This window comes from Drosophila santomea, chromosome 4 (genome assembly GCF_016746245.2).
Source record: "Drosophila santomea strain STO CAGO 1482 chromosome 4, Prin_Dsan_1.1, whole genome shotgun sequence".
In the NCBI taxonomy this organism is placed as follows: Eukaryota; Metazoa; Arthropoda; class Insecta; order Diptera; family Drosophilidae; genus Drosophila; species Drosophila santomea.
In genome coordinates, this window is record NC_053020.2 from 11,871 (window position 1) to 31,656 (window position 19,786).

The 19,786-nt window shown below is 34.5% G+C and overlaps 1 protein-coding gene across 1 annotated transcript; it reads right to left on the reverse strand.

Annotated features, from left to right (window-relative positions):
• Window positions 1-1,059: 1,059 nt before the first annotated feature.
• On the reverse strand, window positions 1,060-15,179 carry LOC120454826 (plexin-B). Its single transcript, XM_039640292.2, has 5 exons — window positions 14,393-15,179; window positions 5,780-10,549; window positions 5,136-5,722; window positions 1,432-1,614; window positions 1,060-1,370 (listed from the first exon to the last, which is right to left on the reverse strand). The coding sequence occupies exons 1-5, from the start codon at window positions 14,958-14,960 to the stop codon at window positions 1,263-1,265; spliced, it is 6,216 nt and encodes a 2,071-aa protein (XP_039496226.1). The 5' UTR covers window positions 14,961-15,179; the 3' UTR covers window positions 1,060-1,262.
• Window positions 15,180-19,786: the final 4,607 nt, after the last annotated feature.

The following is a 19,786-nucleotide window of genomic DNA, read 5'->3' on the forward strand; positions in this document are numbered from 1 at the left end:
TCGGGGTCACCAATGTTTAGCTATTGAGCTTTTTCAATAGCTGTTGCGAATAATAAATAGCCGAATATTTTCCGATACTGTTTATTTTGTTTATTATACTGGCAGCTAGGGCCGACCAAGAGCTATATCGAATTCACAAGTTGAGTCTTTGCCGAAAAACTATAAATTCGTGCGAGAGCGGCATTTTGCACTATTGGCATCGCAACTGCTATTACTGACTACTTCTGCTTACAATATTAAGAGTAGTATTAAGATTAGTCTACTGCACAGTTTTGGCGGCTGTATGACCCAACAATATTAAAAAAGTTATTTCGAACATCGGTATTAAAACTTAAAAAAGGTGGCCCTCCAATTTCTTGCTTCTCCTGGCTTTAAAACAAGCAATTGCAAATATAAAAAGCCTTTTTCACGTTGTTTGATTTTGGCAAATAAAATAAAACCGGTGTTTGAGCAGCAAAACGACAGCTAAAATTTTGCGTAAACCACAGCACCTAAAAACCGAATCGTACGATTTGGCCCAAATCGAATTAAAAAAAAACTACGATTACCTGAGCATGTCTGATAATAAAAGACTTTAAAATTTGTATACATTCGTCGGTTAAAGGACATATATTAGAAGTATAATTCAAACAATTTAAATCCAATTTGAAAGTAACTCTTTATAAATTTTTTGCCCGTATTTTCTTCAGGGTTTAGGCGTCATTAATTTTGGGAATTTCGTGTCGAAAACGGATAAACTGGACCTGCAGGAACCTGAGTTTTTATTTATAAATCCTCTTTGTGAATTTGTAATCAGCAATAGTTTTAGACTGGTATTAAAGCAATCATAAATGGTTAATGGTTCCACATACTATACTTAAAAATAAATTATAAAGTCTACTTAGAGAGTGAAAACATAAAAAGAGTACCTAAATACTTTTAAGCTTAACTAAAAAATGTTTGTTAAATAAAACTTATAAAATAAAAATAATAAAATAAATAAAAAATAAAAATATAAATGAAAAAACCCCTCCATACTCTAGATATAAGTTCATCTAGAAAATCGTTAAAAATATTTAGTAATTTGACAAAAATGTTGTGTATTTTTCTTCGTTATAATATCGATAGGGCATAGTTCTTATAATACAAAGCCGGCTTTTCTTACACACATATAAGTCCTTACATTTTAAACTAATTTTTATAGTTTTTGTCAAGTGTAAATAAACTGTGATCTTGGCAAAAAATATGAATGTGGCAAAAATTCTTAAAAAATCATATGGATGTCAGCAATTAGATGTGCAGTCACCATCTAATATAGCAGCAACATTTCCTAATTTTCGTGAAAGGTGCATCTTTCGGCAATTAATATCAGTTTCAAGTGATTCCATAATCTATAAACAGAATAAATGGATTAGAGCAAAAAATTACTATATGCAAAGCTATATAGCTTACCTGATCCTTATATTTAGTTATATAAATATATAACTCTTTTAATGCAGAAATGGTATCAAACTCTTCATTCTGCCTAACTGATAGTTGTTGCATAGCTGTACTCATTTCCTGGTCGCTTATTTGTGGAAGCTTTGACACATCGCGGTAAAACTCTTTAACCATAATTCTGTAGTTCGGAATATCCTGCCAAAAAAATGTTTATAAAAGAGGTTTTATACAAATATTTATACCTATTAATTTTTTTTAAAAATATTTAAATGATTTTACCCCACCCACGACTTTCTAAAATCCAAAATTTTAAAATTCACTTGCTAGTGTGAGGAAAAAATATACGCAAGAATGTGTGTATAAGAGCGTACTTGTGCTAGAAGACGATTTTCGGGCCAAAAATCAATGAATTCTGACCTAAGAATTGCATTTCATTAAAGCTTTGGTAAATTTCGTGGTAATATAATCTAAAAAAATATTATTTAAAAATTGATGCGTTGACTATTATTTTTTTAAGAAATGTTTAATATTCGTTAGTTAATACGCCGTTCGAATTAGCTACAGTTTAAAAAATCTATATTTATATATTTTTGCTTAAAAATACGTAGTATATGTAATAATTAGTACACACGGAAATGTTTAATGTTTAACACTAATATATTTCCATGGTCCCCAACTAAGCTAGTTTTTTATTGCTTGTCGATATATTTTCCTTTTTTTATTAAAATAATATAATATGAATATAATATATTATATATATACAGCTGCGAAAAAAAAATAGCATCACTTGCCCAGTAAAACTGAATAAGTCTCCTACCTAGAATTTAGAGCTTAAAAGGAGCTGAAATACCTTTTTAGAAAGGTTAAACAATTCACTTTTTAGGAAATAAAAAATAACTACAATTGTTTTATTTATTCTTATCTTAAATAAGGATCTTTGTTAAAAACGACAAAATTAGGCGAAAAATAAAATAGCAGCACTTCATGAAAAATGCTTAAATTTTCCATTTTAAACTTGATAGTAAAAAATTCACTAATAACAAATGTTTGCGTGCTAAAACTACACCCATCCCACTAATTTAATATTTGGTTGGGTATTACCGGTAACAGGATCGCAACGTTTAACCATGGAATCAACCAAGTCCTGGCACCGTTTTAAGGATATTTTGCTCCCGGACTCCTTAATTATACCCAAAGTTATTCGTTGTTAGTTGGCTTTGAAGCTACAACTGCTTTTCTCATATCTGACCAAGAATTTTTGATGGGATTACGGTCTGGGGACTGTGCAGGCCAATCCAAAACAGGAACAGATTTATTTTGGAACGAATCCTTGGCTTTCCTGCTGGTGTACTTGGGGTCATAGTGTTGTTAATAGTATTCGGAAAAGGGTAGCATCATCGTCACCAAAATATCCACAAACACATGTTGATCCATGATGGTTTGTATCCATGGTATATTATGGTATTGCCCCAACTACATAGTACGAGAAACAAGCCCATACCATTATACAGGATCCTTCGTGTTTAATTGCTTCTACTGTGTAGTTTGGCTTATATTCGGTGTTCCTAGGGCGCCTTACATTCGATCAAGATCCATTGCCACAAAAAAAAAACTACCTTGCTCTCATCTGTCCATAAAAAGTTCGTCCATTTTTCGCATGGCCAATTTAAATGTTCCTTGACGAACTTAATGCGCTTGGGAATGTGTCTCCCATTTAAAAAAAAAGGACTTTCCTTGGACTACAGCCTTTTAAACCATGTTCCCTTAGACATGTGTGAACTGTTTGCACTGTTGCGGATATGTTGAGATGCTTTTTCAGTTCGCTAGCAGCTTTAAATGGATCCTTCTTGCTCTCGGGCACTAGCCGCCTTTTGAAGAGATGGGTGCCCAATGATTGTTTTTTCCCACTTTTTTCGGGATTCTCGTTGTAGGTGATTACATTTTCTATAATTTTGTTTTAGCATTGAAGGATTAGACCAATATTTCTGTGTAATTTACCTTTAGAAATTGGTTTTAATAATTTTTTTTAAGGTATGTTTAAAAAATAATGTTGGAAATAGGAATACAAATGTCAAGTTTTATAACCATGTGCTTTTCATCAAAACAAACCGCCGACAAGTATTGAATATTTGAAAAATCGATAGTGCTGCTATTTTTGTTTTCGACTCATTTTAGACCTTGCTGACCAAAAAAAAATATAAAAAATAAAGGTATGGACAATTCAAATCTTTTTTTACATTTTTGTATGGGAAAAATATCTAGCATTATACGAAAAATCTGTATTTCATACCTTCGGTACCGCATCCTTAATTTATTTGATCGAGAATAAAATACGTAGTGGTGCTGCTATTATTTTTTTCGCAATGTATACTTATATATATAATAATATATAACAAAAAATATATATTATATATATATATATTATAATATATAATAAAATATATAATATATATATGTATATAATATATTTTTTTTAATAATTTCATTATTTTCAGTCGTCAATTATTAAAATATTTTTTAACATTTAGGAATTATCACTCATTTTTTCATTCATGAAAATGCAATACTTAAAAAGTAAAACTTCTGTTTGTTTAAAAGATCATTGTGCACATAATGCATTGCTGTACCCTACATTTTTGTATATAGTGGTATCTCATCATTTTTAAAAATATTTTCAAAAACTTTAATATTTTTCGTGCAGATATTAAAACATAAAGATCAGATTCTATCGAGTAGGTTTTCTCATGTATGAAAAGCCCTGATGGAGCTATTAATTCCTCGGTTTTTTTTTTTAATTCAACCATCTGCTGTTATTGCAACTGGATCTTTTAGCAATATATCCAACAAAAGATTTACTTGATATATACACATAAACATATTTTTATTTTGTATCCAGTAATTTTTACTAATAAATGTTATGTAAGGGCAATGGAAAAGTTTTTGACATGGTTGCAATCGATCAAAAATATTTGTAAAGTGAAGGAAAATTTTGTCAAATTTACAATACATAAACTGTGTGTGCACACATACAGTGGACGGCTGTCGCGGTATGCGTACAAGTGAGCTGCTGGCTCAAGAGCGCTTTATCTCTGGCTGTTGACAAAATTCGAAAGCCAGTAGAAAAAAATAAATTAATAATCTTTTATGTCCTTCTATGGCAGTTGTAAGTAAAGTATTTCAGGTGGCAATTGTTATGTTGAATGTTAAAGGTACTTTTGGTAAAAGCCAGATGCAATGGTTCGTTATCGAGGTCAACAGTTTTCTAAAACAGCATATCTAATAAAAATTAAAAAAAATCAGCATATTTTTTGAATTCTAGCAAAAACTTAAGCAAGTCTATCTAATCTTAAGAACGATAACTTTATCGCATAATTTTGGTAAAGCCTTAAAGATTTTCATAATTCGAAAACGAAAAAGAGGCAAAGTTTCGACATCATAAAAAAGATTTTGGCATAAGTTTATGAAGTCTTAGTGCGTGCGAATGTCGCTTTCAGCATAAGAGAATTTCCCATTCCATATATAGTACAATTTTTTTTGTGGTTTACTTTCTCCAACTAAACATAATGGGTAAACTAGAGGTGTTCTTATGAAATATTAAGTGGTATCGAAAACGTTTTCTTTAAGGAAATAACTTATGAAACTAGTTTTTATTACCAAAACTATAAATTCTAAGAAAATACCAAAACAAAATAAAAAGATGTATCTTTTAAACTTACTTTTGCAAAAAGCAACTTATTCGACGGTGAATCTTTTCCAAGTCTGTGCTCTGATGTTGAGCAAGCGTCCATAAATGTTTGTGCAATGACACTTAAACAGGAATCAACACTGTATGTTTTATTAACGTCAAATATAAAATCCGGATTCTTTATAAAATTAACCCAGAATCGAAGGGGTAGACAATTGGATTTCCAAGCGTGCACAATTTCAGTGTCAGCGATATCATGGCGTCGTGCAGCTTCATCAAGCAAGTCGAAAAGCCATTTAACGGCAGGTGGCAACTCCTCATTAACAGTTAAAATAATTGAGAAGAAATCATCCACAAATTTTTGTATAGTTCCTTTTGTGGCCAATAGACGTGTAAGGTAAACTTCTGGAATTGTTTTGTTCACCCTGTCTATACAATTACTTACGACATGCGACGATTGAAATGCTGGTGATCCTCCAGATAAAACGGAGTTTTTAATGTTCATATAATGATCAGGTATATTGGGCTTAACAAGATGGTAAAGTCGAGGCTGCTGCAGACCTGATTCGATATCGTTGTTAATTATAATATGACTTTGCGAATTATTTATAAAATAAACTGCAAAAAGGCAAAACAGTTAATTCGATATTCTTATATATTGGGCTTAGTACTTACAATTGTGGTAAGGTGCCGAGTTTTGGTTTTTACTGTATGGTATATGATAATTATCATTTTGCCTTGCTATTAGTGACATTACTGCAGATTCTTTGACTCCATAATGAGCTAATGTGTTGAGGCGTTTCCATCCGTTAACCGTTTTGGTTGTTAGGTCTTCATCTTGTAATGTAAGATGACCTCCGCGGCCGTGCCTCCATTCTAAGTCTACTTCATGTACAGATGGCCTCATAGAGAACGGAGTGTTTTTAAAAATTGCGTCAAGGATTTTTAGCTTTACTTGAGAAATGGTATCCCAGTCGTTTACGCGACATTGGACTTTTTCATCAAGATCATCTTGTAAAATATGCAGTATTACAACAGAGTGGGTAACTTGTTCGTGCAGAAGCCGTTCTTCTGAAAGTGAGTAACGGGCATCGTTGGTTATTGCGTCTACTAAGCCCTTTTCAATTTGATGCTTTATTGCTTTGAAAAGCAAAAATAAATTCGATCCGGCGTACTCTTTAAGGTAATCGTACATACAAATGGCTAAGTAGTTTGTCAACATTTTTTCGACAACGCTTTCAGTACGCCTTAGCATTAGCTGAGGATGTTTGCTGGTAAGTGATTTATCTATCAACCGCAATAAAAGGGACTTTAAAATTTCCGTGGCATATTCCATTTTGTTCATTAAAACAACCATTAGTAAAGAGGCCACGTTAACTCGGTCTCGAATTGAAAAAGATGACCGTTGAGCTTCTAATGTTTCTATAAACATTAGCAAAAAGTATTTATTGCCAATCAGCTGTTCAAATTGTATCATAGCAGCGTCATAGTTAGTTTGTGGTATACCTCCACGAAATTTTGGAGAATTTAAAATGGGATGATCTGATACACCAGGGAAAAACACCTTCATAATATAGTTGACGTGATCTAAAGTTGGTATTCCTGTGCTCTCCAAATCTGCTGTTAGGTCGGTCATGTCCGTTTGGAGCTCAGCGAACGCCTGTTTACATTCAGAACGTACGTTGCTTTCCAATGTAATCATCTGTATCTGAATACGTTTATACTCGCGTTCTGCTTGTGTTGATTTCCTTCTGAATATTATGAGTACAGTTACAAAAACAATGACAAGAAGTGCTACCGTTAATATAACGACGAACAAGGCATGTGAGAAAACATAAGGTTTATTTAAATCATACTTGAGATATCCTATAACAAAACGAAGATTTCGTCCTACTTTAACGACAACAAGAGGTAAATCAGTCGATTGATCCACACCATTTTCATCAGTTGGCAGTGGTTGTTGCTCCGGTGGAATGCATAAGAGTTGGGTAAGTGCCAGGCTGGTAATATTGCATTGGGAGGTGCCAATGGTTACATTTACGTCGTACTCATCAGCTGCCAAGTTTAATAGCTCGCCTTCTATGACCAAGCTGTCACCCTTGTAGAGTTTTACTCCGTCGTTTGGAAATGCCAAATATTTCGGGTCGGCTAAATAGACAATAGTGCTCCTTATGTCATGAAAATATTTATTCAAGTTTCGAACCAGTTGTACATTGTCCATTACAAAACTTATTTGTAAATTTAATTGAGTTTCATGAACCTTTACGAACGTAGTGACATCCATATTATTGTTCACAAAATAGCTGGCCGAAGTTCCTCCAGTTGTGTATATACGAAAATTGTCTCCAAAGTCGGTTAGCCGCTTTTTTCTATCATATTCATTTTTAAACCTGCTTTCAGTTGGCGACGATAAATTTTGTAAGTGCAATTCGGTATCCGGTACTCTGTTCGTCTTTTTAAACGTTTCAAATTTGTAGTTAACCGGAGGAGATGGACATTCCATTTGATTAGAGTTGATCACTACGCAAGAAGTTTTATTGACTCGTTCATTGTCATAAAACACCTCCAGTTCAGGTTTTTGGATTGAATTAAGATATATTCCATGCACGGTCAGGACACGACCACCACTTACAAAGCTACGTAATGGCTTAATTTGCATTATACGCGGGTCCTGTGTGTAGTTAAAAATAGAGCAGGGTTGCCGCGGTGGCGTACGTAGTTGATAAGAACCAAAATTACTTCGATTCGGATTTGTATTGGTAATGCTTGGGGCTGAGATCTGGCATTCTAATGTCCTGTTTGCACCATCTATAACTAGGTGAAGGGACCGAATTGGTTCTGGTTGAGTCGCTTCTGATGTAGTACAACTAACTTGCGACGATGAAGCTTGTGTAACGTCTATATGACACTCATACTCATCTAAAAATGCTCGCATAGTTGAGCCAATGTTCAAAAACTTTCCTATTAATGACAATTGTGTCCCTCCCGACCTAGGGCCAATTGTGGGATATAAACCTGTTAACAGCACATTCTTAAAATGAAATTGAACACTTGATTCAGTATATCCTGCATCATTCGCAACTTTTATGGGTGCAGACATTTCGTACAATGCCGCTCCAGTCCGGCATTCAATTTTTACTGATATTTGATAATTTTCTAGTTCACACGGCACAGAACCGATAAATATTTTGCCACGAACATCTTCCTCCCGGATACCCAAATTACTTCCTTCAATTGTAATAAGAGTTCCACCCTCGACTGGCCCAGATAATGGTTTAATAATATCGATTCTTGGTAAAGGGCACTCGTTTTCTATAGCGGCTTCAGATCCTGAGCTGATAGAGATTCTATTAGCTATGCAAGTTTCATTATATACACATGAGTTGTTGCACCAAGCACATTTATACTTTGGATCCCGAGTTACACACAAACTGCAGTCAGCGTGTTCCCGATGTGAGCCTAATACGTCGCACTTGTATAATGTAACGATTGCTGTGTCCACATAGTGCTGAAAGTTCCATGTAACTACAACCTTCGCCTGATATTCATACGTATTAGTCTCGTAGAAATATGGTGTTTTTTCGCAAACTACAATTTTGTTTGACTCTACGTGAGCAGGGAGTAGCATCTGAGCAGCTTCAATATGTATGGTACATAAAAAACCAGCATGTGTACTCTTGGGTTTTGGTAAATTTTCAATCTCTAGTCTTATTTCAATTGGCACTCGCACAGGTATAAGTATTTCCGGACGATTCTTTTTTAAGTGAGGGCAGTGACCAAGAGTACTCACAGAATTTTCTATGTTCCGGCATTGCAATGATTTGTGAACGCACTTATTGTCAAAAATACACCAGTTGCAACCCCAGGAACTTTGCAGACACTCCTGACACTTTCCATGATGCGAGCAGTCAAAGAATGCAAAATACCTTGATACAAAATCCTTATTTGTCTCCGAACTTCTTACTGACAATGGCACCAAAATATGATCAGTGTTTGTTGGTATTAGTGGTCTTTCATTTAATGGGGGTGTAGCACATCCAAGTCCATTTTCCAGAATTTCGGCATCAATGGGAGTAGAGTTCCCAAATACACAACGGTATTTTGCATTAAAAGGTTCGGGCAAAGTTCGAATTATTAAATGCAGGTGAGTTAGTTCGGAAATTGGTATTTTGTCTGGGATAATAGATTCAAACTCTATACATTGCTGTCCACTACCCAATGAAAGCCATCGGGATGCAGATGTATCTCGCTGGCACGTTGATCGTACAGTGCACCGCCTCTCCAAAGAACACCATCCACAAAAAGGATCCCGAGACTCCAAGCAAGCGGAACAATTTGTGTACACAGAACAGTGCTCAATTCTGAGCTTAGTTATTTTTCGTTGAGAAAGCACGTAAAGAAAATCTTTTTTGGGCGACATCATTGTATTTGGTAATATACGATTTCCAGCATCCACAACTATTTCCTCGTACTCACCTGGACTTTGACCAGACAATAAAACTTTTTTGATCACTCCCTTGCTCGTTCCAAGAAATGCAAGTGAATGCTGTTGATCAGTCGTTGAAGTTGCTGTGACTGACGTAACGGAAACATTTTCAAAATGAAAAAGTGCATGTGCAGTGATTGGGGATACTCCGCTTATCTTAAGTCCCACAGAGCAAAAGTTGTATATGTTACCGAGCGAACCAACTATTGGACATCTGCCATCGTTAATGGTGCCCGATATATATCCCAAATTTCGATCTTTTATAGTTCCGTTAAAACACAGATGGATATTTTCAATAAACATGTCTTCAATATCTTTAATGCTATATATACACATAGCAGACTTGCTTTCTGGCTGATTACTTATTTCTTTTGAGGGGGAAAAAACGGTTATTAAGACGTGATCGTCTTTTTTTATGCCCATTTTTTGTGCCAATTTGTGGCTGGCCGTGGTAATCTTAGCATCCCGCAGAATATTGTAGTCTACATTGTTCTCAGTTGCAGTGCATTGAATAGTTATTTCAGTATAGCTGTCGTAATTTGGATCTGTAATACAAATACGTGCCAAACGTGTTACATAGCCTGCCTCATCAGCTAGATGTGATTTTTTTTGAACAATTATAAAGTACGCATACTCAGAAGAATTAAATCCGTAAAGATAATCGACTAAAAAATGATCCCGATATTTTACATCGATATTTATAATTGATTGCTGTATTGAGAATTCTGCATAGTTTAAATCATCAAGCCGGCGGGACGAAATGGCTGGCACGTCATGGCGATAATCACCAACATTTGTAAATGTTGTCCCCACATATAAAATATCCTCTTCTTTCCATGTATATCTGGACGGACCTACAAATGCATATGTAGACGCGTTTTCATCGTTAGCAGCCAATGGAACTGCAAAAAACTCAGGCAAGGCCGGAAACCGTGGTAGACTGTAAATTTCGCAGGCTCCTAAAAATAAACATAATATAATTATTTATCGCTGAATTTTTTAAAACCTTTTAGCATAAATTGGACTTTTCATACACGTTGTAGAACAAAAAGTTTATTAGATCCGTCGAAAAGAATTTTACAGGTAAAAGGAACAAAAATCTCGGAAACTATGGTATAAAAGCTAGTAATTTAAGATTAAGTAACCAGTGACGCATAAATGACGCTTACGCTGCGCAAGTGCGCAAGTCAGAACGTTGCGACGCCCACAAATAAGAAACTAATAGAAATGGCCTAGGCGTTAGAGGGGCATATGTTTGGCATATCAATAAAATTTTTGGAAGAATAATAAAATTTAAACTCCAAAACACAGCATGTCAACGATCTGAAACAAACTTCCACTGCGAAAGCTTCAATATAACTTACATGACTAATCTCAACTTTCTAGCTTCTATAATCCCCGAAGTCTATCCTGTGCAAGAATAAACAAATATCCGTTATAGGGTCGAAAACACTTTCCATAAAATATATGTTTATTCTGCTGATCAGAAGAATCACCTTATCACCAAAATATCGCCTACTAAAAGGCTATAATCGAATCGAATTTGTAAGATTTCGATTTGTAAAATGTGCACTTTTGTCTGGCCGAAATAAAAAGTAGATGCCTTTTTTTATTTCAAATCAGATCTTATTTACTAAGGGAAAAAATCTATTGATGTTTATTCCACATCACCACAGAATCATTTTGCCATTTAGTTTTTTTATAAAAAATTCATAACTGACCCCACCTCAGATTTAATAAACAAAATGTTTCCGTCGGCAACAACAATTTACGATTTGCTAAGGGGTAGATAAGTACGTCACCAAAAGCTATCACGAAAGTTGCTATACTGTTCGTGGACCGAAACAGGCAGGTATACATACTTATAAAATATAAATGAATTCATTAAAAAAGTAAATAAGACTACTTAATTTAAGTACTTAGATGGTCAAAGTACAGTAAAAAGTAATTGCGAACATCGGAATTAAAAAAGCTCTAGATTCTCTCAAACCCTCAAATTTCTCCCTTCTCCTGGCTTCAAAGCAAGCAATTGCAAACATAAAAGGCATTTTTCACGTTGTTTGATTTTGACAAATAAAATAAAACAGGCGATAAAAAACGAAACATTCCGATAGCAAAAATTTTGCGAAAGCCAGGGCACCTAAAACGAAATCGTACGATTTGGCCCAAATCTAATTCGAAAAACAATTACGATTACCGGAGCATCGATAAGAAATATTAAATTTGTGACATGCAAAGAAAAATTATGTCGGTAAAAGGGACGAGAACGAGAAAAAGATAAGGATAAAAAGAAAAACAATAAGTAAGTTAATAATAGTATTCCAATTTAATTCATTTATTATTCCAGGTAATGGATTCATTTCATAAGCAACAACAAATTCATCTCACTAAAGGTAAATTGGTTTGAGACGATTTCGTATACATCATACTAATATTTTTTATTTTAAGGTTAATTGAACATGTAGTTCCATTTTCCAACACAACAGCTGACCAGAACTCCGTAGGGCAAAGGATCAAAAGAGTCCACCATTTTATAAATATTTTTTATGTATTCTTGCTTACACTTAAATCCAATGCATAATTTAAATATTAAGTCAAATAAAAACGAAATGATTTAATAAAAAACGTGATGAAATAAGTAGAAGTTTCATCTAAAAAAATTTCATGAAAATAGGACAAGAAATATACATAAATAATCGCTAAAAGGCGGATAAAAAATTTGTTACAGAAATAATTTACCGGTTAAAATGCTCTTAAAAAGCGGCGATTAAAAGCGATGATTTTGCGCTCTTTTAGTGGTGTTTATGTGATTATTTTCATACCAATGATTTCCTAGGATGTTAAAAACATCAATTTTTCCCAAACAAATTGAACAGTGATAAAGCGCTCGAAATTTTTACCGAGTGGTGATTCACCGGTGAAAAGGTTGTGGATGAAACTGCATTCATACATATATGAATGCCTACCCTGCAGTTTCATAATTCATCGCTACTAAAAAACATCAAAAAATCATCTGCTACGCCAGCAGAGTCAACTGCTTCGGCTGCACAGCCGAATTTAATGCGATGAAAAAGCTATGTACTAACTTAAATTTTTAATCATATTCGAATTTAATTTATTAATTATTCATGGTAATGGGTTCATATAATAATCGACCATTTACCCGTCAAAATATGCTTAAAAAGCGGCGTTGTTTTTGCTCTTTTAGCGGTGTTTATATGATATTTTTCATAGGACATGCCAATGTTAAAATCATCGCTTGTTATACCCTTAACTCGTAGAGTAAAAGGGTATATTAGATTCGTTGAAAAGTATGTAACAGGCAGAAGAAGGCGTTTCCGACCATATAAAGTATATATATTCTTGATCAGGATCAATAGCCGAGTCGATATGACCATGTCCGTCTGTCTGTCCTTTCGTATGAACGCTGAGATCTCAGGAACTACAAAAGCTAGAAAGTTGAGACTAAGCGTACAGACTCCAGACATGTTGCCACGCCCTTTCTAACGCCCACAAATCGTCCAAAACTGCCATGCCCATACTTTTGAAAAATGTTTTGATATTTTTTCATTTTGGTATTAGTCTTGTAAATTTTTATCGATTTGCCAAAAAACTTTCTGCCACGCCCACTCTAACGCCTACAAACCGCCAAAAACTGTCAGTGTTTAAGACTCTCCTTCGCCCTTCCACTAGCTGAGTAACGGGTATCAGTTTTTCTATCTCTAGTAGTATCTCTAGTTCTCATATAGATAGAGCGGTGATAAAGCGCTCCAAATTTTTATTAGGCGGTTATTCACCGGTAAAAAGTAGATGGATAAAACTGCAGGGATTCAAGAAAATACATTCAAAAAAACGTTTTTAATTGAAAATATTAAGTTTAATATGTGGACAAACGAAAATAATTATTTTTAAGGCTGAGAGGTGGCGAAACGAAAATCTTTTTTTAAGGGTGGACAATCGAAAATATTTTGGTTTTTATGGGTGGGCAAACGAGTTTTAAGACATGGAAAAACTATTAATTCTTTAATGGGTTATATTTTCCAAACTAAAACTTTTTTCAGAAATCTAAAGAGTGGGCAAACGATGTTTTTGCGATATAAAAAAAAGGTCTAAAACTTCTTTTTGATTTTCGTAAATTTTTGAAATTCCATATCTGGGCAAAGTAATAATTGGTGGGCAAATGATTCTAGTTTTTAAACTTCGAAAATTCGATTTTACTGACCCTAGCTTCTTTGAGCTATTGAAGTCTCGGGAGCTACATATAAAAGCAAGACAGTTAAATCTAACAATTTTTGTAACCGCAAGGTTATTTCATAGTATTGCAACCTTTCTATCGCTTACAGAACGTGTAAAACGTGCTTTTAATATAGGAAATTTTGGCATTTATCATTTTTATTTATAAGCGAAAAACATTTACGTCACGCCTACTTCAACACCCACAGACTGGGTGCACTATTTGTCATGCACATTTCTATCGATGTGCCATCAAGAAATTGACAACTCCTACAATAACGCTCAAAAACGCACTATACAGCTGAGACATATAGCTTTAAAATCATGTCTGTCATCAGTTTCCTTCTGCACTCCCAATAACTGTCCTCATAGTTACGGCTTTTTTATATTGCTCCCAAAAACACTGGTCATTCGGTGTGCGAGTGTGTGGTCTACAGTGTACACTTAAAGTTATTACAATAAATGACAAATACTTGTATAAACCAATACGATTTGTCACGTTTTCGGTCCCATACAATTCCACTGACTTTACTTTATACTTTACTTTTAATAGATGTTGGCCATTTTACCTTGTCGAATGCTTCCACACGCTATAAGAATACCATCGTGAGCGTAGCTTACTACGAGAATTTTGTTGAAGTTATTGACAAGTGATGTTTCAATTTCTTCCGGACAGCCTCCTGCGTGACATTGCGGTGAATCATGTACAGGCCCAGTAACAGCCTCTGCCAGCACTCGAAGGTTTTCATTTAGTTTAAGTATTTTATTTGTAGCACCCGCAAATATAACATTATGCATAAAGTCGAAGCTCAAGTGTGTAAAATAATTCTTAGATTGGGAGTCCCCAACATTTTCTACGTGGTTGCCAATTGATCGGTTGCCATATGGGGACTCCGTTGATTGAGCTGGTATTGATGGCAAGTTAAACTGGGCGACTATGTCATTTAAGGGAGACATCACCTGAGCCGGCAGCTCTTCGAAGCAGCTAACTGAATAATGCTGCGAACCGATTATGGTAATAATACACAGTCCATGTAATACATGTATAAAGTTTGCACCATAAAATTCATTTCGCAACATTATTTTGGTTTTTGTGTATTGTAGTTGCTTGTAGTTGCGTTTGGGCATCAATTCCATATGTCATTTTTATTTTTATTTAACACTACATTCTCTCCTTAATATTTTAATTTTTTTATATCGAAAATATTAATTAGTTGTGCATCAATATTTATAAATTAAAATCATCCACTTAGCTATTTTACATTAGCACGTTTGTTCGTAAAAAGTTCTTTAACACAAAAATCGATTAGTAAACAAATATTTATAAAAAACTTCTAAAGCAACGCTCAAACGTTGTGTGTACACTATCAGTCTAGTGCAGATTATTGCGTTGGTATCGGCCTATCGCATACACATTAAACTATCGAGGTAGATCGCATTGAAATACATTATTTTCACGGAACACATACAAAAATTAAGGGCTTACCATTAAAATATCTTGTATGTATATATCCCGTAGGTAGTTTCTGAATCCAAATACAAGCACTTTTTCAATGTTATTTCAAACTGGAAAAAACCGTATGTACAGGATAAATGCAGAAACCATAACTTACTTATAACTTTACACCTATAATTTAACACTTTAGTAAATAATTTTAATGTGGGGTGCTCGTGGCATGAACTCTGCTATCCAACGCTTTGCTTGGGACCCTTATGTACAGTTGCGAAAAAATAATAGCAGCACCACTACGTATTTTATTCTCGATCAAATAAATTAAGGTTCGGGACCGATGGTACGAAATACAGATTTTTCGCATAGTGCTAGATATTTTTCCCATCAAAAAATGTAAAAAAAAAAAATTTTAATTGTCCATACCTTTATTTAAAAAAAAAAATTATTAAAATTGGACGATGAAAGCATTGCACTTCAGATAAACGTATGATGATCAAAAAACCAATTTCTGAAGGAAAATCACACGGAAATATTGGACGAATCTTTCAATGCTCAAACAAAGTGATACAAAATGCCATCACCTACAACGAGAATCCCGAAAAACGTGGGAGAAAACAATCATTGGGCACCCATCTCTTCAAAAGGCTAGTGCCCGAAAGCAGTAACTTACTGCCAGTAAGGATCCATTGAAAGCTGCTACCGAACTGAAAAAGGACCGCAACTGTGCAAACAATTCACACATGTATAAGGGAACATGGTTTAAAAGGCTGTAGTCCAAGGAAAGCTCCTTTTTTTAAATGGGAGACACAAACTCAAGCGCCTTAAGTTTGCCAAGGAACATTTAAATTGGCCATGCAAAAAATGGAGGATCTTTTTATGGTCAGATGAGAGCAATGTTGTTATTTTTGGTGGCAATGGTCTTGATCGCCAAATTACACAGTAGAAGCAATTAAACACGAAGGATCCTGCATAATGGTATCGGCTTGTTTCTCGTACTATGTAGTTTGGGCAATACCATAATATACCATGGATAAAAACCATCATGGATCAACATGTGTTTGTGGATATTTTGGTGATATTCGCATAGTGCTAGATATTTTTCCCATCAAAAAATGTAAAAAAAAAATTTTAATTGTCCATACCTTTATTTTTTAAAAAAAATTATTAAAATTGGACGATGAAAGCATTGCACTTCAGATAAACGTATGATGATCAAAAAACCAATTTCTGAAGGAAAATCACACGGAAATATTGGACGAATCTTTCAATGCTCAAACAAAGTGATACAAAATGCCATCACCTACAACGAGAATCCCGAAAAACGTGGGAGAAAACAATCATTGGGCACCCATCTCTTCAAAAGGCTAGTGCCCGAAAGCAGTAACTTACTGCCAGTAAGGATCCATTGAAAGCTGCTACCGAACAGAAAAAGGATCTCAACATATCCGCAACTGTGCAAACAATTCACACATGTCTAAGGGAACATGGTTTAAAAGGCTGTAGTCCAAGGAAAGCTCCTTTTTTTAAATGGGAGACACAAGCTCAAGCGCCTTAAGTTTGCCAAAGAACATTTAAATTGGCCATGCAAAAAATGGAGGATCTTTTTATGGTCAGATGAGAGCAATGTTGTTATTTTTGGTGGCAATGGTCTTGATCGCCAAATTACACAGTAGAAGCAATTAAACACGAAGGATCCTGCATAATGGTATCGGCTTGTTTCTCGTACTATGTAGTTTGGGCAATACCATAATATACCATGGATAAAAACCATCATGGATCAACATGTGTTTGTGGATATTTTGGTGACGATGATGCTACCCATTGATGAATACGATATGCCGCTAAAATGGGCTTTCCAACAAGACAACGACCCCAAGCATACCAGCGGGAAAGCCAAGTAATGGTTCCAAAATAAATGTTATGTTCTGGAGTGGCCTGCGCAGTCGCCAGACCTCAATCCCATCGAAATTCTTTGGTCGGATATTAAAAAGGCAGTTGCAGATTTTAAGCCAACTAATAAGGAAAACCTATGGACAGTGATTAAGGAGTCCTGGAGCAAAATATCCCCAAAACGGTGCCAGGACCTGGTTGACTCAATGCCAAAACGTTGCGCATCTGTTATTGCTAATAAAGTATACGCTACAAAATATTAAATTGGTGGTATGGGCGTAGTTATACCCGTTACTCGTAGAATAAAAGGGTATACTGGATTCGTTGAAAAGTATGTAACAGGCAGAAGAAGGCGTTTCCGACCATATAAAATATATATATTCTTGATCAGGATCAATAGCCGAGTCGATATGACCATGGCCGTTTGTCTGTCCGTCCGTATGAACGCTGAAATCTCAGGAACTACAAAAGCTAGAAAGTTGAGATTAAGCATACAGACTCCAGAGTAATAGACGCAGCGCAAGTTTGTCGATGCATGTGGCCACGCCCACCCTAACGCCCACAAACCGCCCGAAGCTGCCACGCCCACACTTTTGAAAAATGTTTAGATATATTTATTATTTTGTATTAGTCTTGTAAATTTTTATCGATTTGCCAAAAAACTTTCTGCCACGCCCACTCTAACGCCTACAAACCGCCCAAAACTGTCACTGTTGAAGACTCTCCTTCGCTCTCCCACTAGCTGAGTAACGGGTATCAGATAGTCGGGGAACTCGAATATAGCGTTCTCTCTTGTTTTAATATGAAATCACTTGTTATTAGTCAATTTGTTACTGTTTAGTTTATATTTTAAGTTTACAGAATTTTTTATAAAGTTATTATTTTTTTCGCCCTATTTTGTCATTAATTGTATTTAGGAGACTTATTCAAAGTTTTACTGGGCAAGTGCTGCTATTTTTTTTCGCAGCTGTATATATATTTATAGATTCATAAATACCTATTTCTATTGCCTTTTACTTATAATATTATTAAAATCGAAAATATAAATATTGATTTAGGAATACAAATTCGTCTTACGAATGATTTCCTTATTCGATTGTCATGTTAATAATCTTGAAATGCAAACTATTTTTTTAATTTCTTTACAACAGTAAACAAATACAAGATGACATAATGATCTATTAATTAATATAACATAGTTTAATGATTTTTTCAAGTAGTTATAAAATTTGACTGAATGGAAGAATCTTTCAAGCGTTCTCTTTGACTTCAATATGATTTCATTATATTGCACCATTTCAATCGGTTACTGGACGTCCAAAACTGTCAAACCAATATTTTTTAATATTGCTTTGGTATTTTTGGCATTTGTCATGCCAATTTCTATTAACAAGATAAAAACATTTTGGTCACGCCTACTCCGACGCCCACAAACTGGGATGCAATATTTGTCTTCCACATTTCTATTAATATGCCATAAATAAATTGGTAACGACTACAATAACGCTCAAAGATTGTTTAATAAACTAGGATGTAAACGATCGATCTAGACCATGGAGGTCAATGGACCTTCGTGGCACACTATACAAGCACGGATATTTTCTTAATAGGGTCGGAATCGCTTCCTTCTAATTGTTACATTTTTTTCAACGTATCTAGTATACTCTTATACACTAAGATTAACGGGTTTAATAAAAGATTGCCATTTCAGGCTACATTTACACAGGCAAAACAATAAATAGAAAAACTTGATAACAATTCTATAAACTATTTTAAAAAACAAAAAGGGGATCAAACTCACAAACAAATTTTGGTTGACTACAGAAGATAATTCTATATATATTTTATATTTTATAAATTATAACTAAACAACAAGTATAACAAGTATAATATGCGAAGAATTTTGCCATATAAAACTACCCTAAATTAAAACAATAAATGCGTTATTAAATACATACATCGGCTACTAAAACTGTTTCAACTGACTAGATCATTATCAGAAACAAGACTATCCCCGACTATCTGATACCCGTTACTCAGCTGGTGGAAGTGCAAAGGAGAAATTTCCACACTGACAGTTTTTGGCGGTTTAGAGTGGGCGTGGCAAAAACATTTACAATACTAATAAGAAGATGAACAATAGGCAGAGGCTTCCCTCTGCCTGTTACATACTTTTCAACAAATCTAGTATACCCTTTTACTCTACGAGTAACGGGTATATATATATTTTTAGTTTATAACAATCTGTCATTTTGCATTAAATAAAGATCCGGAAATGTATGTACAATACACGTACACTTAAACGCCTACCATAGCCCCCAAGCAAACACTTTTACATTTTTAATTTTTAAACTTTTTAAAATTTTATTATTTTTTTTTGCTAATTTCTATCGATATGCAAAAAGAATTTCAAACTTTCACGTTTGAACTCCCACTAGCTAAGTAACAGAAATCTGATAGTCGAGGAAATTAAGTATGCAATGTTGTTGGTAGCGATATGTTTGTTAAATAATTGTCAGCTTCGACTGTGGCGTCGCAATCATTATTATGAAAGCAAGTAGTAACAGATTGTAATAAATAAACGCAGTCAAAATAATTATTTAGTAAGTGCATAGTTTGC

What these genes read in the sequence shown, in the direction of transcription:
- LOC120454826 (XM_039640292.2), bottom strand. Translation starts at nt 14,960, where the DNA reads ATGGAATTGATGCCCAAACGCAACTACAAGCAACTACAATACACAAAA. An exon ending in ATAAGTTGCTTTTTGCAAAA is followed by an intron (nt 1,615 to 5,135) that starts GTAAGTTTAAAA and finishes TTTTTTTGGCAG; the next exon opens with GATATTCCGAACTACAGAAT. An exon ending in TAACTAAATATAAGGATCAG is followed by an intron (nt 1,371 to 1,431) that starts GTAAGCTATATA and finishes TTCTGTTTATAG; the next exon opens with ATTATGGAATCACTTGAAAC.